The 25418-nt window shown below is 40.8% G+C and overlaps 1 protein-coding gene across 3 annotated transcripts; it reads right to left on the reverse strand.

The window, feature by feature from the left end:
* Positions 1-3706: 3706 nt before the first annotated feature.
* Positions 3707-25067, reverse strand: LOC111649512 (protein mono-ADP-ribosyltransferase PARP6). Of its 3 annotated transcripts, none has more exons than XM_023399261.2 (23): positions 24789-25067; positions 23150-23307; positions 22519-22596; positions 19779-19873; positions 19407-19467; positions 19111-19201; positions 18872-18938; positions 18391-18540; positions 16464-16614; positions 15891-16022; positions 15327-15422; positions 14994-15086; positions 14589-14714; positions 14190-14252; positions 13800-13867; positions 13250-13298; positions 12984-13096; positions 11505-11577; positions 8765-8834; positions 7816-7895; positions 7402-7465; positions 6842-6926; positions 3707-5976 (listed from the first exon to the last, which is right to left on the reverse strand). In XM_023399261.2, the coding sequence occupies exons 2-23, from the start codon at positions 23150-23152 to the stop codon at positions 5874-5876; spliced, it is 1911 nt and encodes a 636-aa protein (XP_023255029.1). In that variant the 5' UTR covers positions 23153-23307; positions 24789-25067; the 3' UTR covers positions 3707-5873. The 3 variants fall into 3 exon arrangements, with proteins under 3 accessions (XP_023255029.1, XP_023255028.1, XP_087028130.1); XM_023399260.2 differs by having other exon boundaries at positions 14190-14255; positions 24789-25066; XM_087172004.1 differs by lacking the exons at positions 23150-23307; positions 24789-25067 and having other exon boundaries at positions 14190-14255; positions 22519-22626.
* Between the last annotated feature and the right edge of the window lie 351 nt (positions 25068-25418).

The following is a 25418-nucleotide window of genomic DNA, read 5'->3' on the forward strand; positions in this document are numbered from 1 at the left end:
GACAGGAAAAGAGAGGAGAAAACAAGAAGGTCTGCTGGGTGTAAAGTTTCCCCTGGATATGATATGTGGATATGGGGATGTCATCAAGCCTGTGAAGTGGAAATAATAAAGAATTAGGATTGTCTCTGAAGACAGGAGAATTAATCCAAAATGAATTACGAAGGGGGAGAGGAGGAGAGGAGGAAAAAAAAAATCAACATCAGCTATTTCCTTTTCCTCTGCTTTGAGGCAGATAGGGGGCGGTTTGTATGAGTACTGTGAATCCCATAAAAATTAAATTAATAACAAAGGAAACACACACACACACACACACACACACACACACACACACAAATAGAAGTGGAAAAATTAGTAGTACGGGGGTGGAGAGAGATAGTCGTACAGAGAGCAAGGGTACAGATGGAAAAAAAAGACAAGAGAGAGATTTGAGGGAACTGAGGGTGGGCACTGTTGCTGCCAGATTGCACTGCTCTTTTGTTCCCCCTCGTCTTTCTGGAAAGGGCTGTCGGTGTTAAAGAGGAGATGCCGCGGAGGCCATTGTAATAAATGCCACTTGTAAATTGCGGAGTGGAATTATACAGCGTGCAGATGGATCCATACGCCTGAGCAAAACGTGGCCAAAAAACCGGGAGCGATAATTAAGACTTAGGGGGTGAATGACAGAGCCATTTGTGACGACGGTATATGGCGTCTCCTAGCTCTCTGGGAAACAGAAGGGCTCGGAGAGGCTCGGTGTCACAAAACATTACCCACACAGCTGTTGGCTTTATGAGCAGCAATGGTGCACTCCTTTCCTCCCTCCCTCTCCCTCTCATCCTCTTCTATCTCTTTCTACCCTCTTCTCTCCACCCCCCACCTCACCCCCTCCTCTTGGTCACCACACAGTGGTGCTGTTCTTTCCCAGTTTGTGCAAAACAACCACCCCCTTCCTCTCCCAAACACCGCCACCATCGGCCCCACTATCCATCGCCAACTCCTTCACCTTCTTCGCCTCACACCACCATCCTTGCCATCTCTGAGGGACTAGACAAGGACTTGTACTCCATCATTCATATCCAGGGAGGGGGAGGAGGAGGAGGAGGAGGCACTCCGCATGCACACAAATATAGAGTAACACCCGGGCTGAAAATTCAATAAAAAGCACTGACACTGACAGTGCTTGGTACTGTTTTGAATGGGAGTTTGGGCTTACTGGGGCTCAGGGCTGACTGTAAAGTAGGAAAATCGAATTCTGTTGTTTTTCTTCTCTCTCTCTTTGTTAAAAAAAAAACATTTTATATGCCATCCCTGTGCTCACAATGTCCACATAAGTCCTTGCATGCTACACTGCTTGTAAGGTTCAGGAATAAGGTCCGTGTTTTGTTCATACGGTGGCTTATATCAAGCATTTCTCTCTAAAATCATTAGACACTGCTTCGGTTGCACTCCTGGGGATTCACCGCACCTGCTCAACAAGTGCAGCCACACTGTCATGTGCACGAATACCTCTTTTGTTTTGTGCCACTGCATAAATTGGGGCTGTATCTCTGCACAAACACTACCAAGAGAACCTCCTACACATTTATCCGAATAAAGGGATTCTGATTCTGATGTGTGTCCCCCAAACTCTGCCCTCTAGTCCCCGTCTCTCTGTTAAGTCCATCTATCTCTCTGCCTGGCTGGCCAGCCTGTCTTCCGGTCTCGTCTACCTCTTTGTCTCTGTCCCGGGGGCCTCCGCAGCGTGCAGAGTAGTCTGCGGAGTCTTAACTCAAATGAGACCCCTTCGCGCCCCGTTAAACCCCCGACCTTCTCTGTCACTCCTGTCGCCCGCTGCTGCCGACGACGGGGGCCTGAGCTGCAAGCTAAGAGACCCCGAGCTCAATAAAAGTGTGGGTGATTAAACAACTCCCTGTAATTGCTCCTTTTGTGCAGGAATCAAACGGTCACTCTTATTACGGAGGCAGGAGAGAGGGAGGCCGGGAGCAGTCACTTCCGCCGAGGGCCAGACACCCTCAGTGACCCTGTGCCCTCCCGTCACTACTCCTTTATCTGACCAAACAACCACTGTGCAGTGTGTGTGTGTGTGTGTGTGTGTGTGTGTGTGTTTACCTGCATGTGTGTGTATGTCCTAATGCCCTGTGCGTATGTGCCAGGGTGTGTATTAAGCATGCAAAGAAAGCCGTTGAAACAAAGCAGGGTAGAATAACACTAGAGCTCCCCTCAGTGGTGGATGATTGAACTACACAAGAAAAAGACATAGTTGGACCTAAGCAACATGCAGTTGTGTGCCACCAGCCAGCTGGCTTCGGTAATGGGGGACAAAGCCAAACCAGGGGACCATGTCCAACATGAGGGCCGGGTTTCAGAGATCATAGTAACACATGAACCATACACATCATCTGCTAGTAACACACACAAATACAGATATCACAAGGGCCCAGCCACAGCCCCTGTCAAATGAGTCAGCTTACAAAAGGGAGGGACCCAATTACCGTAGCCACAAATACACACATAAAGTGCCTTTCAAGGGTCCATGAGTGCTTCAGCTTCCCCATGATTATGCCCACTCTCCACACACCCAGCACTTGTCGTACACACACAGGGCCTCTGTGCCAAAACAGCCATCAGACTGGACTTTTGCTGAGGAGAAGCGATGAGATGTGTTCAGCTGGTTTGAAAGAGGAGAGCTCTGTGTGTTCGGAGAGACACGGAGAGGGAGGACAGAGTGAGCTATTGGCTGGTCAACAACTATTAGTGATCTGCTCTCTTCGAGGTAGAAGCATACCCTGCCATATTAAAACAAGGAGGGATTCGATTTGAAGAAATCAATGTGAACTTCAGTCAATTTGTGATGCAATAAACTGAAAACATTAAGATGCAGTTTTAGCGAGCCTGAATGTGGTGCAGTTTATATGCCAGTGTATTGGCCTGTCCTGCACCACTTCCTTCAGAATAAATCAATTACTTCTGAAAGGGAAATCTGTTTGAATGGGGCGGTAATGCTTAAGAACATCAGACAGTAGGGTTATCTTTCTTTCATTTACTTACTTCTAATGCAATAACCTCAATATTTTGTGAGCTTCGTGTTTCTCTGTGTACAGTGTGGTGTGCGTCAGTGCAATGGTGACTTTTTAAATCAGTTTATGATTATTATTAATCCTAATTATTTTCATTTTTGCTTCCAGGGTAGCATTAATGAATGATTTTCATATGGGAATTATTAATTATTATGTTGTTATTTTGTTGTGTGTCTAACACGCTTTGTGACGCACACAAACCAGATAAATTATACTCAAATATGTATCAAGCATGTTTCAATCAAACACAGAACATTATGGCTCTATGAGTACAAGTGCTGATGGAGATTCATCGATTGTCATTACCACATAAATGTACAAGGTAAGTTTCGATTAACATGGAAAAGGTCAACAAACTCTGATTACAAGCAAAAAACCAATTATTCTCCACCTATAATTGCATCAACTTTTTCAAGTTATTATAGATGTTGAAGTTATGAATCGGAAAAAAAAAAATCTGGTTTGATCTCCCGACTAGACTAGACAAAGAGAACAGAGGACTCTGGTGGTTCATGTATGCGTCGGTGGAGTAATGGTGCCCCCTTCTGCCCAAAATGCTAACACAAAGCCTCAGCCACAAAAAAGCAATTCCACATTTAATGGCCACACTATTTTCCCCAGAGACATCAAAAAAAAAAGGACACCGTATGTAAAACTGTGCAAAATCAGGCTTTATTCTTTTCTTTTTTTTTTTTTTTTCTTTTCCCCCGCATCGTCGCTTTTCATCATCATCATAATCACCATCATTGTCGTCAACATCATCTTTGAAAACATTACTCACCAGAGACAGGGAGCGAAAGAATAGATTCTCAAAGAGACTCGGAGCTCAAACCTCTTCGCAAACACAGGCATCAAGTTTTATAGCGCGGTCCCACAACAGAATGAGTCAGCTGTACACCTCGGTCTCTTTCTGGGTAGTACATTTCAACAAGTTCTCCAATGTCCTTATTTACAGTCCATTCTCTTTCAGTGCCTCAAAAGTCCATTCAGTAGTCAGAATTTTCAGTTCCAGGAGACACTGAAAGCCCATATTCCATATTAGTACAGACATAGTTAAGATTTGGATATTATAGTCTTCTGACTCCATAAATACTTCCCCCCCCCCCCATTTTTCCTCCACTACCCGTCTACTGCAGGTCTGAGGACAGTCCATTTCTCCAGTTTAGGCAAACGTTGAATAAGTGCAATGTCTAGTATAATGTCAAGAAAATACAAACCCACACGTACATACATACGTACAGTACATGACTAACTGATAAACTTGATTAGCTATACAAGGGTGCCATTCTCCAAGCTGAAACCAAAGAGCTGCATGTTAATGCACCTCTATAACATCCAGTGTCCATTAGGTAGGGGTGGGAAGCATGTGAGCTCACCTGAACTGGATACTGTCAGTAGGTAGTTTGGTTAAATTGTCCATGTGTTTCTGTACAGTGACTTTTGTAAGTTGTGAATCCAATGGGAAGTGTAGTTCATACACACAGAGATTTATTCCAAAATGGAATATCCCAAAAAAAAAAAAAGGAAAAAAAAGATGTTTAAAATCTTATCTTTTTCATCAAATGTCAAGTTGCTGAAACTTTTCTAGTAAGTAGTAGATTTTTCTTATGAACTTAATGGTTCAGCTCCATGTTTCAGTCTTTGAGACAGATGCAAAAATAATTATGGAGTGACAGCGAGACACGGCAAACCAGAACAATGGGTGTTAATTCTCAGTGGAATCAGTGGTAATACCAACTGTTTTACATTATGGGGTGTATTCTCATTAAATGTCAATAGCAAAAATATCATTAAATCATCAAATTTTATGACCCTTGTTCTTATTTAACCTGTCATGCTACACTTCTGTCCAGTCAGATAAAAGCAATGTTTTTGTTTTTGTTTGTTTGAGTGGCTGTTTGGGGCTGTGAAGTTTTGAAAGTGCATCATCAATCAGAACAGTCTTAATTCTGTCATAAAAAATCATAATACTCTCCATGGCTGGTTTTTTACCATTGATAATCAAAGTGCCTATAGCGTATGTTACTTCAAGCCACACCTCGCTTACTAGATTCTGTCAGCTTCATCCAGAGGACAAGGACAAAATGACAGAGCAATGCCTGACCCTCAGATAACAGTGTCACAGACCTTAATCCATTTCATTAGTGGAAGAAAATTAAATAAACTAATTCAGAGATAATGCCTTTGCAAACACAATAAGAGAACAAACTTCTATGTGCATGTAAATCCGTCCAACCACAAAGGGATCTAATTATCTTTTGGAATGATTATTTTGTCACTAGATATTCACAAAGAGAAATAATAAATAGAGATAATTAGTCCAAAGGATCAGTAAAAGTGCAGCAAGAAAGGAAAAAGCCCAGTTGACCCAGGGTTTGAAAGTGTGTGTATATGTGTGGAGAGCCATACCAGTGACTACCTCCTTTTTTTTTTTTCTTCACCAGAGTGTTACAGTTCTGTTGTAAATGTCATGATCTGAGAAAAGCACACCGACTTTGACCAGGCTAAACCTAACTGAGGGTTAAATGAACATGTAATGTGTAACCACTTGGGAAGAGGGAACAAAGAGGAGAGAGAGAGATGGAGAGAGAGAGAGAGAGAGAGCGAGCGAGAGAGAGAGAGAGAGAAAGAGAGAGGGGGGAAAATGAGAGGACCAGAACAAAACAAGTCTAGAAATAATGTGCTCGAGAGCTCAACCCTCAGCCTTCAGTATCAGGCCTGAGGTCAGCTCGCCCAAACATTCGCTCTATCTGTCTGCCTGCCTGTGTGCCTCTGCCAGAGAGACGCATTGATCCAAGCGTCGCCGCTGAACCGCCATTAGCTGGAGTAGATCTGGGTCCCAATCACACGCATGATCTCCTTCTGAACCTTAGGCTCCTGGGTGTTGATGTTGGCATCTCCTACTTGGCCATCCTCATACCTGCACACATACATAGATAGAGTTTGCATGCAGTATAGTTAATGATCATTCAGTATAGTTTATAATTCTGTGAAACATTTTTTAATTTCCAGCGTGTTTCTGTAGTACTTGGTGGTGTAATGGGGAAAGATAAATAAAATATACTCTTATCTTATGAACAAGGTATAATACTGTTCAAGGTTTCCATGACAACTGAGCCTCAGTGAGTTACTTTTATCACTACAGTGACTTTATGAGGAGCGATCTTACGTCTGACACAATAAATCTTCTTTTTTTTATTCTAACCATATCAACCATTTCTTCAAGCTGAAAAATACAACCATACAGACAGCACAAGTTAAGAACTGAATTATATTTAGCTGTGATTTAAATTTGATTGCAGGCCATCTCAAATCTGATTTCCAACTCATTAGACAGCAGTGGACACGTTAATAGACTTTGCCATCTGGTGAAAGCTTGGACTCCGAGAGCCCTAACATCAGCAGTCAGTGTGGATGCCATGTTTTATCTGCTGGGCTCCAAACACAGCTTAAACCATCATATTGAAAGTCTTTGACCTGAGAGGAACCCAGTTTAGTGGAGTGGTAGCACCACTCAACCATGAGCACAATTTATTCACTACCAGTTTAAAATGATGATGTGTGATGAGGGACAACAGCATCATGTACCATCATTCTTCATTAAATCACCGTCATCGTGTGCAGCTTAGCAGGTAAAAATAAGCGTCCTGAGTGAATGAACTATGCATTTTAAGTGTGTTGATAGTTTTAATATTTGCTGCCTGTTTGCTATGCCAACAATTTTGGTAATTAGGCATTCATTCTGTGGAAATAATCGAGGAGTTCAAAGTGCTGGGAGTACTTACACAAAAAAGAAGCGAGTACAGACGTGGTCGGATACAGGACACACCCAGATGTTACCGTGTTTCTGCAGATCCTTAGATGTGATAACTGTTTAAAAGAGAGAAGCATGTTTCACCAAAACTTTCTTATGATTTTATTTTTTTTATTATTACTATTGGTTGTAGTAGTAGTGTTGCTTTTGTATTCTATAATATTACATAAATTATGTACTTTATTTCTTCTGTTTATTTTTAACTGATTTCTCCTATTATGATGATTATGATCACATTATGATAATTGCTAAGAATTTTTTTTTCTCAAGTAAAATTGCATATGAATACACTAGTCACATTACACACTTTTATTTTGATTTTAATCATCTAACTTCATGGAATTTTCTTCCTGTTCTGCTTTTCTTTTGTAAATAGTTTTCAAATTTGATAAGAGAGAGAGAGACCGTATTCACTAAAATGTTTATTAAGTAATTAATATAATTCATTTTTTTCATATTTTTTGCACTTATTCATAGACAGTACACTTTATCTCAGCTTTAACACATATTATGCCTCCTGCTTGTTATTACCTTCACACAGAGCAATGCAGTTCAGATTTCGACTCTGAAGGAACCTTGATTGTATTGGACGGCTCTGTTGAAAAAACAGGCAACAGTAAGGACAAACAGCCAAGCTACTAAAGCAAATACTGTGATCTAACTGAATTTTTACCTTGATAGTTACACACTGAAACTGTACAGAGTGCAACAGTCAGAGCCAGGGCAAAGGAAGAAACATTTGAATTCAGTTTACACATTTTAAAATACATTAACAGTCCTCATCTGGCAATCAGTATAGATTTCCCTCAGGGCCACAAATTGTCCAATTCCTCTGCCCCTCTATTTACATATCTTCTTTGATAGTAATGGGAACCTGGAGCCAACAATCTATTACTTTATAAATTCAATACAAATGTGAGGATGTAATATGTCCTGTCGTCTCACCTGTGGTATGGTGTTCATACGGTTGTAACGCTGCACCAGTTCATCTTTGGTGGGCATGCGGTGCTGTCCTTTCCCCATTCCTGCAAGAAGCAGCACACAGAGAGCAAACAGCCCTCAGTCAGAACGACCTTACCTTGAGTCGTTCAAGCTGTGAAAAACCTTCCTCTAGTGGTCTTGAACTACTTGTACAGATAAATTATTACCCATGGTGCTAACCTTCATATGAAGGTTATTGGTCCAAAATGCTACTGAACATTTCTACATAAAAAAAAAAATGCCAAATGATTTTCAACAAAAATCGAGAAGTAGTTAACCTTACCAGCAAGGGCAGATCAAACCAAGTGGTTTTAAGGCCAAAACCTCACACATTTTCATATGTTGTCAGTCTTTAGCTTAGATTCAAGAATGCCATCCTTAAAGTTAGGAAACCATAGGCTTAAAGCGCCGGTGGGCCCTGCTTGGTAACCTGATGACCTGCTGTCCACATAACCAGTAGCAGACTACCATTGTAGGACCTGAAATCCAACCTCTGAGTTTGTGTTTCAGCAGAAATAGACAGGGAGAAATAAAGACTTTAGTCTTAGTTGTACGGTTGTACAGCCCCACCCAACAAAAAGAAAGCAATACAAAAAGCCAACCAAGTACAAAGTAACACACATAAATCCACTGACAGCTCCATTTTATACAGCCACAACATAAAGTATGGTATGGTAGGCGGCACATAAGCTCAGAGGCACAAGGCCCGGCACCCAAAATGGATACACAACACAGTGCAGCACAATAGGATAGCATGGACAGCTCCCACATGTGAAAATGAAGTGTTCCAGGATGATAATCAGGCCATGTCACACACAGAGAACACACAGAGTCATGTCAACCAACATGGTGGAAAAAAAAGGAAGAGGGGGAGCCGGTGGGGTCTGAGTGGCGAGGAATGAGCCGTTCCTACCTGAGTATCCAAAAGATATGCTGGAGATGGGGCTCAGATAGATGCCCTTTCCATATGCTGCCCCATGCAGCTTGGGTTTAAAAAGAGCAAGAAGGAAGGGTCACTGAGCAGTTGCACAGGACGACCTCACATACACACACACGCGGTATGTGTACTCTCACATACAGTGCAAATACATACCAAACTTACTGTAGTCAAGTCATAGGAAAATCTGTATACATCAGTGTTTTATATATCTTTCTGCAACAGTTTACATGGCACACCCAACCAACAAAGCATACTAAATACCCATACCCAAACCCATACACACACTCACCCATACACACACAAAAATCGAAAGATGGTGGACAGCAAAGAACCGAAGAGAGATCTTCACACCTTTAACTGTGAACATATTTTGTCCTTGCAACATAACGCAGTCCAGTTGAGATCATTTCATGCTGTTGAATTTTGTGAGTGAAATTTGTGTATAAAATGTTCAGGTATTCAAGCAATGTTGAAATCAAAAAAATGAGACCACGAATCCTGCTTTGAAGATGAAAGATGATATGAGGATGACTGACAATGATGATGATGGGCCTTCACACAAGGATGTCCGTAATAAGGAAAACTGAAGGACCACAGGTGAGCCGCAGTGACACCAGAGGAGAAACAAGAGGAAGAACAAAGAGCGACTTGATGGGAATAAAATGGGAGGAAGATGGAGGTCACGGACGTGGAGGACGTGGCACATCTGGGAGAAATCAAAAGGAACAATAGACGAGAGGTTTTGTGTGACGGCTGGACCTGGAGGCAGAGTCAGACCTCCTCCTCCTCCTCCTGTGGAGCACAATGACAGAGGTGGGGGGGGGGGGGGGGGGGGGGGGGTGTCAATGCTCAAGGTGAAACAGAGAGGAGAAAGAGGATGCAGACGAGCATTGAGCCAAGATCAAAGATGGAAAGTTCAAAAAGTTGGAGAACAAAGAAGACATAAATGAAACACATCAGCATGATAGAGCAATCATGGCCGACGTGAAAGTTTCATAGATCCTTGAGATTTCAGATTTAATTGTGTTCAATCTCTTTTCAGGATGTGCCGGTGTATTTCCAAGCAGTCATTATCAGCCGTATTGTGCAAATGAGACAATTCTGTGCTCTAAAGCGCTGACTTCTTCTTTTCTTGTTGTATTATTTATTGTCTTTCACAACCTGGGTCACACAGTGCAACAGCAACCTTGGCAGAAAAACATAAAGACGCAGATGTATGCAGACCTGAGTAAAACTGTGGCAGGAAGCAAGGTATGGTTTTTATGCCTTTGCCTTGAAATTATCTTTATGGTCCTGATTTGGTCAATTGTACCCTTTCAGGGATGTCACGAGAACCGATACCAAATTGATGCCAAAATTCTGAAAATATAATACGTTAAAGGTACCACAGGAACCCTATATGTTGTAGGTACTACAGATCTGATTCTTCCAGGACAGACTCGGGCAGTATAATAACGTGTTCTAGTCTGTAGGCAATATACATACAATAACATGAGGAAAGACAACGGCAAGTGCAGCAGCAGGTCCGCCGTGACTTGTGGGAAAAGAAACACCCACATGATTATTTGATGCAGATCATCAGCGACAAGTTAGAGATGGCCCAGAGCCAGTATGCAAACGGTGTCACAGAGCGTTTCCAATGAAATTAGGAAACACCTCAAACTTGTCTAAGCAGTTCAAACCAGCTCAAAGACAGTATGTACAGGATTTGTACATAGAATTCAGGGTGAGTGAGTTTCAGTTGTTAATTTTATATTAACAACATGTCCTCAAACTGTTCAAGTCTTGAAATGTTACCGTTATTGTTTGTGAACTGTGACAGCTGCCATCTGTTGTAGCAACACTTCACACACAATGTTCACAAAGGCTAACGTTAGCTTGTTGAGGCTAACGTAGCGTCAACTCCTTATGCGAGCTGGGAGGCCACAACATGACGTCATTACTGTTCAGTCACAATAAAACACTGGCTTTTTAAATGAATATTTTCACACCACAGGTCGGTCTGTCACCTTTCTGCTCATGCTGCTGCATGAGTGTGTGTTTGTGTACACACACACATGCATGTTATACTGTGTGTACAGCAGCTTATAGTGTTTTCTCTGTAGTTTCTTGCTGTTGTATCAAATTTGGTATCGCGAATCGTGGAATTTCATTAGTATCGGTTCCGACTACCAAATTCATGGTATCGTGACATCACTATAGTCATCTAGTATGACTCTTTAATGATTTGAGGCTAATGTGTGACCTAGGTCTGAATAGATAATGAGTGGTGCCAGTTACTGACCTTATATGGAGGCCTTCCTTATTCAACCTCAGGAAGTATGTACTCACTATCATGTAGCTTGTCCTTTGCATCCGTCAGCTTCAGACCTAGCCTACTCAGTGCTCTAGGTGGTTTACCCCTACAGGGCACACAGGCAGCCTCCTGACATCACAGCTGACACCACAGTCCCCTCCCTTTGTGCCACAACAGGAAGAGACGTGCTGTCCGCTGCTGTCGGTGGAGTAAAGAAGCAGCCGACATTGGCCAGGAAAATCTCCCAGTGTGCCCTGCTCGCTAAAATGCCAATTGCAAAGCTGATGAAAGGGAAGCTGGCATCCATTAACTGCAAAAATGAATCAGCCGGACAGCGAGCCTGCTCTACCCGAGAGCAGGTTTACTGTCCGAGAGGAGATGCATCGTAAATTCCAGCCAACTGTCAGGGTTACGTACCTGCAGTTTGGTATAAGAGGCATTGACTAGTCCATTTCTCAGAACAGAGTGCCAGTTCTCTATATGGGAACCACTAGAGCAAGTGTAGAGAGAGGGAGAGATAAGAAAGAGGAGATAAAACAAAGTGCTGTGTGACGCATGGATCTAAATGCGTAGCCACTGATGTGCAGTGGCCAGATCCATGCTGCTCAACCTCTGACTCACTGTACCAAAATCTTGGTAAAAATATTGTGTCGGAAAATCTAATTAAATGAAATAAAAACAGCTTATCTGTTATATCAACTGTCAATGGAGAGCAGAAAAGGGGATTGGCAAATGGACATTTACTAAAACACTACTATTTGTATTTACTGTCTAAAAAATGTCATGAACTAATAGTCTTGTGTGCAGAGTCTACAAAAAAATGTTATATTAGCTTTACAGCAGCTATTTTCTAAGACCTACTATTCAAATCCATGAGGACTTCGAGTCAAAGATTCAAATGCTCAACCTCAAAGGAAGTACTACACTCATCTATTTATATCATTTGTGAGAGGACGTATTAAAAGTACTAAAAGGTAAAGATGAAAGATGACAACCCATCACTGCTGTCTTTCAGTGCAGGATGGGTTATTTGAATACATTTCCCAGTGCAGATATCTGAACTGTCTTAAAATAAAATAGAACAGCGGTCACAGCAGTGTCATCAGTGCTGTTATTTTTAACTACTCTCAAAGCAGCATGAGGTTCTTCTTCCCACAGTCTAACAAATAAACAGGGAAAAGTTCTTCATTTCACTTATCAGTTGTTTAAAGATTTCTCTTTTCAATCTCGCAGATTGTCATTAATTTGACTTTGAAGATGTATTTATATTTTATATATGTTTCTATTTATATCCATATAAAATGACGGCAGCCAAGCTGACTTACATTTTTGGTATTTTCTGCTGAGAATTATTCATTTTGTGGTATTAATCAGCACAAAGAGAGACTGTTAACACTGCTCATGAGTGAGTTGTACCCTGCAAGTGCCCAGATGGGCTGTGTGTGTCTAAAATATTCAGCAGAGCCCCATCTGCTACAGTACAAATCTCTATCTCACAGATATTGCTGGCTCCATGTGCTGGCTTAGCAAGGTGGTTTCTCTGTCCAAGAGAATGGCCACTGCTCTGTGCTGTTGTTTGTTGTGGTTCCATTAAAATCTGCTAGAATGGCCCCTCCATCGGCAACATAATGACCAGGTGTTACACTGAGACATGTTCATGTGTGTACTCCTGTAATGCTAAATTATGCATGCATTTCAGTGAGTCTGCTTGACATGAGATTGGTTATTGTGAGTATGTGATTTCCCACGTTAATTTTTGCTCTACAAGCCACAATCTTTTACAATTAATTTGTGATATTTCAAGTCACAAGAGTTGAAGTAGTTATACAATGAAAAGACAGAGTATCAATTGTATGGCAGCTGCAAAGGCCAATGGCAGGGGCAAATTGGACTCACTGGAAGGCGAAGGTGCTGCCGTATAGCTTCTTGGCAGTGCGAAAACGAGCCTCCTTGGCTGGGGGACTGCTGAGCAGCAGGAACTGGTGGGAAGTGTGCATGAATTTCAGTTGCTACAACAATGAGGTCATGAGGGACAGGTGAGAGCAAGAGAGAGACAAACAGAAATATAGAAAAAGTGAGCATGAGGCATCAAGCTACATAATGCAGCAGTAAACAATTAATTTAATAAGGGGGCTTGAGGGGATGTCGTTCTGGTGTCCTACCCTACTGAGAGGCAGCTTGACGATATGAGACCTGTTACTGGAAATAATCCTGCAGAGAGAAAGAAAGAAGATCAAATAATAAGTGTAACAGAATTTAAAGTGCCTGACATTTTGCTCCCACCCTCACATAATAGCATGAAAAACCACAACAGAACTCTTTCGCAGCAGATACTCTGACTTGTCATTGTAGAAAAAGCACTGTTTCTAAGAACATAAATGCTGGTTCTAATCACGTGTCCCAGTGAGCCATGACAGCATGACAAAGAGGCAGTATGTACAATAACAGAACACTGAAACTGAAGCAGCTAAATGGATCTCAGTTATCATTGATTTCATCATTTATAACAGTGCTTTTCCTGCTCTGACATATCAAAATGTCTATTAAAAAGAAACCCATTAGCATTACAGTATTGTCCATGAACATTTAACTAATATGGTAAGTTTGACATGCTCTCTACTGATGAGTAGTGCTGTATATTATTTTCTGAAATGACGTCAAAAAGCCTGTAAACCTGGAAAGCAGAGTAAATCCATTTTTAGGTCTACTCACCACTGTAGCAGGGGATGTGCCAAAGGATCCAGTTTGTCCATCTGTTTCTTGATCTCCAGATATGAGCCCTGGAAAATCCACACAAGGCAGAAATGTGATTGATACACAGTATAGATGCAGTTCAGGGAAAAGCAACACAGACAAAATAAACTAATCAGCTCTAACTGTCGCTTTGATAGACAAAAACCCCCCACCCATGTAGCTCAACAACAGCTAAATACAGGACTGTGTAACAAACACTATCAGGCCTATGATGGACATAGAATGAGGATCTCATATAAACCGAAAACCTTCAAATTGTATCTGCACATTATACATGAAGCTTAACAGTAGCCTTGATTCATCCTCTGTGGCCCCTCCCCTTCTGTCCCTCCCATCTCCTCCTTGTACCTGGGTCATTTCCCGGATGGACATGACGCTATCCAATGCTTTCTGCAGTCTCTCATAATTCTTCTTCTGTGTTCATTGGTTGAGCCAAACATCCATTGGTATGCAATGAGAGAGGGAACAACATACAGATATCTAAAATCACTTGTAAAGGTTAGAGTTTGCTAAAATATTGTAATTAAAAATATCACCTATCCATTTTACAGAAAAAAAAAACAATATAACAATATAATCTTAAGTGTCACTGTTATAAAATCTCATGCATTCATCTTGTGAATAGCTACAGCGGCATTGGTTTTAACAGAATAGATGTTATGCTTTACAAACGGATATGTCATCTTTGAATGAAATTCATGCATTGATATAGTTAGAAATCACGATTCCAGCAGTGAGGATGCTGACCTTTGGGTTGAAGGCCAGAGTCTTGGGGTCATTGGGGTCAACGACTGATGGGTAGGGCTCAAAGATGATGCTCTTACGGGGAGACTCAAGAGCAGCTCGACACATAGCCACAAGTAGGTCCACCACCTGGGAAAACAGGGTTTTAACATATTCATATTGATTTCATGCCTTTAGCTGATGCTGGCATTGACTCATTTTGATGGTTTAATTGACTCAGTGTAACACGACAGTAGAAGTTCCAGTTCCAGGAAAGCATACAAACATATAAATCTACAGTATGTGAGGCTTTTATTCTTTAATCTAAAACCCAAAGGGACATTTTTGGGAGATGAGAGTAAATTAATGCAGTAGCACTAATAATCAGTGCTAATCAGAGTTACATCATGTACAATGTGTTGCTTTCACCTCTGCCCCAGTGGCCACTTCCTCTGCAGCTCCAGACATCACACCCAGAGTGTAAAAGGAGAACACACACAGCTCCCTGGTGCACACTGCGGGCTACATAAGCACACAGACACAAAGAATTATGAAATAACAACTCATTTGGATGCATACTACATACCTACACAAAAGCAAGTCAAGCCACCTACACATGTACTGACACCCACTCTCTAGATAACAGGATCATATTACTAATACAGAGAGAAAACATCCCGTTCATGATGTTCATAACGTTTTAACCAATAGGGAAAGGGTTATAAATCTACAGTGTACGTTTCTCTTTCTCGTCTGAGTTACCTTCAGCATGGATCCATTCTGAAAGACGTGCTGTTCGTCACAGACCACGCAATACTCGTTGAGCGTGGGGATCCTCTGCTCTGAGTACTTCATTATCTGTTAGGAGAAAAGCACAGTGGTGTTCCCAGTTATCACTCCCTCCTCCAGCACTGCCATATAAAGGAATACAGACACAATGCAGTGTGGGCCCCCAGCCTTTGTCGGTTCCAGCTACCAGCAGATACACAATCCTCCACATAAACAGCTAATACAACAGGGCCCTCATATCCATGCAGTAGGCCCTAATTGTTGCTTACATTCATACCTGAACCTAACATTAATCAAGTCTCATGGAGACAAACAGACATTTACAGACATTTATAAATCACTCACAGATACTGAATACTATTCTGCTTATTGCTCTATAAATGCTCAGCAAACTGTCTCCTCATCAAAATCCAATGAAAGGGTCATTGGTTTTAAATGTCTATCAGGTGTTTACAGTGTAGAGAGAGAGGACTCTCAAAGGACCCGGGTGTAAAGGTGCCCCTTGCTAAGTGAACTCTTATCTCCTTAAGGTCTAACCTGCACTAAGAAGCCATACTCCAAGGTAGGGATGTTCTTGCAGTGGCCGCCCGCCTGGGATGAGAAAAACAATTCAATCAGCTGCCTCGTGGTAATCTGCGCTGGGGCCCTGGCCGCCGGGACAGCCACAGTCTGATGAGTCAAGTGAAGACAAAGCATTATGGGAAACGGCGCAGCAGCCATGTAACGGTAGGGGTAGGGAACGGCTCAGGTGGGAACAGAGCAGGTGGCGGGTGACTGAGAAGAGGGTCAGAGTGGATCACAGTGGATTAAAACAGAAAAGGACAACATACAGTGCCTTAAAAACAGCATGCAGACGCCCCCCCCCTTCCCCACCCCCCAAATTGTGCAAAACTGTGGATGACTTTGAACCTGCTATTATAGAATCATTAGTCGAAATATCAGCCATGTTACAAGTGAACGTAAGAAGTGCCGTGTTTATAGTGTCAGTGTTGTGACAACAGCCCTGTGACCACAACATGATGTGAGTGAGACACGCTAAAGGCAACAAAATGAAACTAAAAGGCATCTGAGTAGATGTAGAGCTGCTGATTTGTTCTGACTGGCACTGACCTGGCTGTTTGGGGGATAGCTGAACAGCTCCCCTTTAGGGTTCTTCATGGTACATGAGATCGAGCGGTTCATCAGGCGGGTCACTCTCAGTTCAGGGACGCTCAGCTTCCCTTTTAAAACTGTGTCTTGGATCAGAGGAAAACTTGGAGACCTGGTAAGGAACAGACACAAAACAATGTGCATCAGTTTATCAATCATTTTTCAAAGATAAGGGAATGCTAATATTGTTGTTATTTATATCTTGGTAAAAAAAAAAATTGACGGGATGGTTTGGCTTCAAAGCAGAAAAAGATTCTGGTTTTAATGGCTAAATCAGAAATTTTGCTTATTATTCTAATTTTGCTCTGAATAAAATCTAAATTATCAGTGACAGCATTTGCAACATCTCTTCAGCTGTAATCATGTATGGTGAGACTGCCATGTGTTAACCTGGTTAGTCCAGAGGTAATTTGATAGTGACTCCACTCACTACACTTACAGTATTATGCTAGCTCAGACAAGTGAAATCTGTTTAGACAGTGGCTCAAGTCACTAACTGTTAAAATACAAGAACCAGTGTTCACTTCCACCATCACTCTCAGGACATTATCCAGGTCCATTCCTCCTGACATGAGACTCCTGTCAAGTCACGAGGATGTCAAGACAGCCTAGTAGTTAGTGAAGCTGACCTCCATCGAGTGGGCTGAGATTCAGTCCCCGTGCACCCATAACTGTCAAAGCATCCTGAAGGAAGACAGAGGCCGAGAAGAGCACTTTCTCCCTCGGGAAAATTGGTTGAGTGTGTCAGATTTTGAATTTATGTCAATCTGCACTGTGCTGTGTCAGAGCTTCCTTTCCCCTAGCTCGTCATCTTTGCCTTCAGTTCACCTTTCACAGACAGACCTTCAAAAAGTGTTTTCATCACTATTTTTACAGCTCGCCGTTTGTTGACCAGATGGATGACATTTTGCCTTGATCTCTCAGAAATCTTCAGTCTTAGAAAAATAACTTGCTTGTAAGTGAGTAAAATCTATTTGCTGTATATAGCACCTTTCAAGATCAGACAGCATAAAGTCATGTCAAAGAAAGACACAAGAGACACAATGTAGAAGTAATAAATATAAAAGAAAGTAACAATAAAACACATGCTGTAGACTTTATTCCCCAAGAAACAGGATATTTCATGGTGAAGACATGTCTAGAGCTAAGTGAGAAGGTATAGACTAGATAGAATAAAACAACTTCAGCGGTGCACAATATACTGAGAAACCCTAAGCAATAATAAGATATTTTCATATTATAATTACCAACCAATTTTAAATTGATAAACTTTAGATACAGCTTTCTATTATTTCCTAAAAATATGAAGAAAGCAGGATTTGTGCCTTTTAATTTTTTTCTAAAAATTGCTTTTAATTTGGTTACAATAACACTGTCAAATATTTACCTACTGTGGAAAAAATGCAAGAATATACTACAGATGTTATGCCATAACAATAATAAAATAGCTGTTTTATGTACTTGAGGTAAATCAATTTGTATTAATCTGTAGTGTTTAGAAACAAATCAGAGCAATAACTAATAAACCAGCGCTTCTTAAACAGCAGCATCTAAACAAAGCGTGGCAATCACAGCATTACAGGTAAATTCCAACTATAGACATTGATTTTGCAATGAAATGAAAAGTATCTGCATTATTGTTATTGGCCAAAATCACCTATATCAGTTTATCAGATATTGCTAAAAATGTTCATATCTTGCATGCCTACTACTGTGGTATACCATTACAGTACAGAGCATAGTATGTGTTCATTTGCTTTCTGAAAATGTTAATACATTTATTCTACATTACAGTGTTAGCTACAATCCTAAAACGCTGCTATTTATAACACAGGCGTGATGGAGTGGATGGCTTGAAAGAGATACAGAGTGAGAGAGAGAAACCTACTTGGGTATGGGGGAGAAGATGCTGAGCCCGGCACGGAACTTCTTGATGGTTCCTCCGGCTTTGAACCAGCTGTGCCTCTTCTCCTGCTGGGCCTTGAGGAACTCATTACTGAGGTGCTTCCACTGCTGTGAGGTGAACGTGCTCAGGATCCTGCCGCGTTACAAAACAGTCAAGCAGGAAGAAATGTGAGTGAATCTGGCAGAGGGTGAATTACTCTTTCAGTCAGCTACTGTTTGTCATTAGTGCATATTATTTTAGTTTACAATTAAATGTTTATGCCTTATGCAAGTATTTTGTAAATCCATTGGGGATTTTTAAAGTCAAAAATAAATAATCTGTGGTTTCTATTTCTGAGGCTGAACATCTGATTTAGCAAAATGTTACTTTTTATAGAAAACTGTGATTAAATCATGAAATCTACAGTGCACAATTTCACTATGAAACATTATAGGTGTTAAATGTAATAGATCACATCACTTACTTTTTGAGCTGCAGGCCCAGACTGAAACCTTCTTTATTGGAGGGCTGGAACACTTCTACTGACGGCTCTGAGTAAAGATGACTAACATTATTACACAGTGCACATATTCACACACACTCTTTCTTTCACTGTCCCTCTTGTGTAGCACATATCGTACTCACCTCCCACGCTCAGTGAGTAGCACAAATACCTAAAGTCCCTCCCAGAAAACCAACATCCACACTGACATCTTTACTCACCAGGTCCATCGAGGTACTGAGAAAGAGAAAAGCGCAGTCTCAGAATAATGGGCTCTGTTCTGATAACTTTCCAAGCTGTCGCAACCTCCTCCTGAGTCAGACACACACACACATACACACATACACACAAATATACAGAGTTAGCACCCTAATTAAGGCCATTTCTCATTATATAAATAAATAATGAGCACACGATGCATTATAAATGATGTGTTACTTTGCAAAATGGCAACGTTAGAATAGTAATGGGCAAAGATGGAGGACGTGTGTGCACAGAAAGAAGAATGCTGACTCACATCTAAGAAACCGATGTTAATGTGAAGATCGATGTCCACGTCATCAATTGTTCCGTACTCCCTGTTCAGGGACACAACAACAGATACAGTTAATTTATCATAAGTAATGGGATGCATTACACTCCAACCCTTTCAACTGATTATCCCTTGAGGGAGAAAAATGAGGGTTCTTTTTTTCCTGTTTTGCCAGACCGTGCCGAGTTAAAATTAGTACGTAATCTCTTTGAATCACGCCCCTTTGTGTGTACTGTACAGCTAATTAAGAATAGCCAGCAGACTGAATCTCACCACCACTTGGTTATTCTGTTTGTTTCGACATTTTTAAAAATAGCTCACATACAGTATATGTGTGTGTGTGTATCTGTGCCGTACCTGACAGAGACAGCACTGTCAGTGTAGATGTCTTTTACTGCCTCAATGTCTGCATCCAGCTGAGGGTGACGGTACAGGTCGGCAGCACAGCTCCCCTGCAACAAGCACTGGTCACAATTGCAGCACTGAATTCTCCACAGATTCATCTGTCATCTTCCAAATGTGTTCATTTGAATTTTAAAATGATTTTATACTGTTTTCTACTCCACAAAAATAATTACACAAAAGTGGATTTCATTGTAATAATGTCTGGTCAAGTTTGCATTTGTGCTCCTACTACTTGGAGTGGCAGAAGCTGAAGTTTCCAACCATTTGTTGATTACTTTTAGCTTACTATTTCAACTGTTAATTATTATTTTTAGCTATCAATTTTCACACTTTATCCATTAGGTTTAGAATTTTAAACAATCACTTTTAGCTAGTACACCCATTTATCCATTAATGTTAGTTAATATATTTCCATCAATTAGCTTTTAAGCTTTTAGCTAACAATTTCAACCAGTTTTCCATTAATTTAGAAATCTATTTCTATCACTTTTAGTAGTTTTAGCTATTTAAAATATCCATTTTAGCTAACCAATTGCTCACTTGCTAACAAGTTTTTAATGCTCTCTCAGTGGCAAAACAGTGTTCAGGTGTTACAGCTAATTCAATGTAAATATGTATCTAAATATATTACATGTAAATATATTTTTTAATCAAATCCATTTCTTTTTTTTCAGTATCTTGATCCTTCCTTGTAGCCACCGGCAACTGCAGAAGTACCCGCCAGGGTACAAGTGCCACTGGTTTGGAATCACTGTTGTAGCAAAACTTGTGAAAGAGCATAAGGTATAAATAGCAGTCAGATAAAACTAGTTTACACTTTACATGAGCTTGTTTTTCAGGCTGACTGTATCTGTGTGTTCTCTTGTCTGTTTGTAGGCCAGTAAACCATTAATGAACCAAACTCCGGCCAGCTCGTAATTTGATCATGATATAAGATTCCACTAGTAAGATATCAAAATTTTCCTTTAAGGAAGTAGGATGTCCAGTTCAGCATGGCTTGAAATGCATTTGATTTAGCCATCATTTTCAGCTCTGATGCAACATCAAGCACATTTTATGTTTGCAATAAAATCATACATAGTTTACTGTGTGATAAAAAGGAAGAAATTATGAAACTTCAGGAGATCTTTGTAAATCGGCTGCAGGCAATGAGAGTCTCTTTAAATGGGATGACTCGACCTATCCAGGATGTCAAACAGTGGTAGATAATTTGACATCCCAAAAAAAAGTTATATTTTTTAATGATTGTCTTACATTTAATATGTTCTGTGGTTACCTCAGCACACTTGGTATCCTTTAAAGAGCATATATGATTAGTAATAATAATAGTTGTCGCACGTGTTCCTGGTGTCTAGACTTGAAGTCAGACTTTTTCGTCTCCTCAGCTCTGAATGTGTAGAACATATCCCACACTTTCATCCTTATCTTCTCTACGCTGCTTTCATGTTCTCTGACTGCATAGAAATGAGCTTTAAGTCCCAGACTGGATTTACATTTCAATCACAAGACTTGGAAGATAACGGTAAAAACGTGTGAGTAACAGATTAAGATCTTGTGTGGAAGTGAATCATTGAACTTTACGAGATGAGATGATACATTAAATGGAAGCCATGGAAATTTATTTGACAGTGTTGCTTGTGATTGATACTTGCATGAGGTGATAGCACTAAAAAGGTACAGTGATACCTGATTTGAGAGAAAATGCTACATTTCTTCCAGAACCTGATTTGTACTTTAGTGTTGAATGTCAAATTTGCTATTGTCACTTTGCAGGAATTCATATTTGAGACCAAGCCCAGGCACATGCCTTACATTTTAACTGAATATTCAACTTCACATGATTTAAAATGTTTGCCCTGGTAGCAGTGAGGCATTAGGATGGAAATGTCAGTCAGCTGGTCCATCTGTTCTGCACTACCAGAGCAAGATATCTCAACCAGTATTGGCTGAATTGCCATGACATTTAGCCTAGATATTCATAATCCCCAAAAGAATCATTCTAAATTATTTTGGTGGCCCCTGATTTATTGTCTAGCGCCACCATCAGTTCAAAAACTACCACCTTGACCGACACTGACGATGTCTTGAAAACCAGTGGCTGGTTTTCTGTGAAACTTGCGGTGGTTATTCATGATTGTTAGGGGGTGAATAATGTTGTCGGTGACCTTTCCTTTAGTGCCACCATTAGGCTAAAATACCAACTTGTACAAACGATATCTCATAATCTAACTGGCACATTGCCACAAGGTTTGATAAAGACTTTATTTTAATGACCCCTAGGCTTTTCCTTTTGCACCACCCTCAGATTAAATTATATTTTTTTATCCAGACAACTAATGAGGCTCTAAGAATAACACTATCATCTTATGGGTGAAATAAAAACCTCAGCCTATGGGGTGCTGGTGGGTCTTCAGACATTTTAACTTCATTAAATTATTATGTGCTTTTTTTGCCAACATTTTGCAGTAGTAGATCTTTGTAGTAGAATCATATTTGTAAAAAAAAAAAAAAAGGGTTAAAATTACATACTAACTTGGGGTTGTTATTGTTTTTTAATTATGCTATTATTTTGAAATTAAAAGGATGATAACAGAAATATGTTAATATTGACCAGCTGTAAACATAATTTCAAAACCCTGACAACATCAGATTCAACATAGAGATTTAGGAGGGGTAATAGACTCCTCTGTACCTGAATGCCATACAGGAACTGTTCCGACTCATTCTCTCCGTCCGACTCCTCGTCTGTCCAACACTGGCCTTTGATGTCCTGTGGGCCCACACATTGTGAAAAGGCCATTATAGTGGAGCGGAAAGAAATTGTAACCTCTTTCTATCGTCCTTTCATCTCACATCCTTTCTCACATCTCCATATTTAGCCTCCCGTTCAAGGGCTTCAAAACACTACTTTATATAGCATCTCAAAGGGAGAGACAAAAAGGCATGATTTATTTCCAAAAGACAGGATATTCTCTAAATTCAATCTTCAAAAGCATACTCAACTGACAATTAAAAGGGATGAGTTAATAAAAAATAGATTTCCTGAAATATAAATAACCATGTCTTTTGCCATTTCCAAAGCCTGAAGCCCAGAGGTCCTGTTGCATAAACCTACAATTCCTCTCTTACCTAATATATTTAGATTAAGCCAATACAATATTCAAAATATCTGTGGAAAGTCTGCACTGTCTGTCAGTAGCCACAACAATGTAATTTTATTTTACCTAAATTTGCCTCTTTCTATATCTTAAACAAAACCACAAATGGATGACTCAGCTTAGTCATAAACAGTGATTTCACCAATAGAATCCTAGCTGTCTTACCATTGGGTCTGCTGTTCATAGGGCTCACTCAGACAGGTTTAGGCCTGTGAATACTGCCAACCATTTCAGCCTATTTCCAGGTGGAAGGAACGAGAACAGAAAACCGGAGAGCTCTGGCTGACCGCCTCTCTTTCTTGCGCTCTATAGAACCGCACAACCTTGGAGAAACAGAAATTAAAAATCAATAATGGTAGAAAACACGAAACAAAGAGGCCATCTCCAGTGATGCCATGCCTTGTAAATGGTGCCCTCGTCCTCTTTTCTTTAAAACGTCTGTACTTCACCTTGCCATGTATCCTGTATCCTAGCAACAGCCATCTCTGCCTCCTTTCAGAGTGGCATTAACCACTGTGGAGAGAACGTGTGGGAGAAATGTGCTGTACATTCAGGACCTGGGATGTCTCCATTTCTTTGTTTTGTTTTCTTTTTTTCTAGGAACTTCATCTATCAATATTGAAGCACCAAAGCTTGGCATAAAAATATAGATGCAAAGCAAAAACAGAATATCTGCTAATGTCAGTGCATTGTTAAATTGTTCTTGATTTGTCTGACAAATGAATACAAGGAAATTCCGTGCAATTTCCTGGGTTAGCATAAGGAAAGAAGATTGTAGCCAGGGGAAGTTAAGTGCAAAAAACCAAAGAATTGCACATAATAAAATAATGCTTGCCTAATAAAGGAATATTTACAGCTGAGGATAATCAAAAAAATGAATTTTATGAGGCCCAGATTTTGAAATAAATTATAACAAAATAAGAAGACAAACTGCATCATTGACATGACACAGGCAGCCAGAGTACACTCTGTATTTTATAGCGGCCCATCACGTTTCGTGTCAGACATGTAAACAATGAACATGGTGTCTTTTTAATAAGACTTGGAGCAGTAGACAGATAGAGAGATACGTGTTTTCGTCTACAGTATCAGAATTACAATTTAAATTTTTTTAGTGCACATGAAGCCAAAATAATAAGGAATTTATCATCTTTATCAGGACTACATGCTGAGCCTTGGGCAAACAGAGACTGGATGGCAACATAGCCTGGCACCACAAGACAGAGTGCCTAACAAAACCGTCACGCATGAAGGCATCTAAGCTATATATAGGTCCATATAATTAAAGAAACCAATTATTCATTTTCTCTTTGTGTGCTGCACTCACTTAGGACCTCAAGCTCATTCCCTCCATTAGACTGGGCCATTTTTGTCACGTCTACACAAAATAATCATGTCCTTATTATGAATATTTTTCCCTTTTTGTGTTAGGGATAGGCTCCTTTCTTTAAAAAAAAACACCCTTTCAGACATCAACTGCACCCAATTAAACATGGCTCCCCGGTCATTACCATGTCTTCCACTTCAGCTCCTCTCTTTTTCTATATATGCCTGCTGCCCTGCCATGTCCTCAACCCTGCTAGCATCTACACCCTGCCGCCCCCTACTCCTCGCCATTCCCATAGCCTCTGTCGTCTCACATACCAATGGAGTCTCCGATATCTCCCCCACCCCCTCTTACATCCACCACCACCACCGTCCCCATTCCTCCTTCTGATAACTATTAACACAAACACAGATGCAGTCAGGCGGATTTCCCCCTCCCCCCACGCTCTGCACCCCCACCCCAGCCATCCACACTTACCTCCACAGAGGATGGAGACTTGGATGCTGTCCTTGCTTCAGCTGCTCCCCCTCTTAAAGGGCACACCTGCCTCTCTCCCCCGGTGGCTGTTTTCCACTGAAATGATAGATGACAATAAGCCCATTAAAATAAGATATTAGAGAAACCGCAGCCACAGTCCCTCAATTCCACAGCATCTGCCTCTCGATGCTTGTGGTGTGTGTCTGCGAGCAAGCCAGCTGGTGTGTGTGAGTCTGTGTGTTTATCTATTGCAGATCTCTGCTCCTACTGCTGTCTTATATTTTGCCTGACAACACTGAGGGGTCTGAGCATGCTCACTGAGACTAGGCAAGCCGGTCATGTGACCTGCAGCTGACTGCACTGCTGCTGAGAAATAAGAGGAAAAAATGGAGGAAAAATGGCTCCGCTCGTGCATATGCATCTGCCTGTGTGTTTGTGTGTGGAGTGTGTGTGTGTGTGTGAGAGTCTGGTTGAAGAAGTCTGTTTATTAATGTGCACTCATGCTTTGAAGACAGTGTCTAGTTGTGTTTTTGTTATAGTCTAAATTCATTCAAAAAGAAAGGAAGAAAGGAAAAGCACAGATATGCTTGTATGCTACATTTGTGCTTTCATTTTAGCTTCAGTACATGC

This window comes from Seriola lalandi, unplaced genomic scaffold, assembly GCF_002814215.2.
Source record: "Seriola lalandi dorsalis isolate HSWRI2012SDOR001 ecotype SW California unplaced genomic scaffold, Sedor1 jcf7180002051108, whole genome shotgun sequence".
Lineage (NCBI taxonomy): Eukaryota > Metazoa > Chordata > Actinopteri > Carangiformes > Carangidae > Seriola > Seriola lalandi.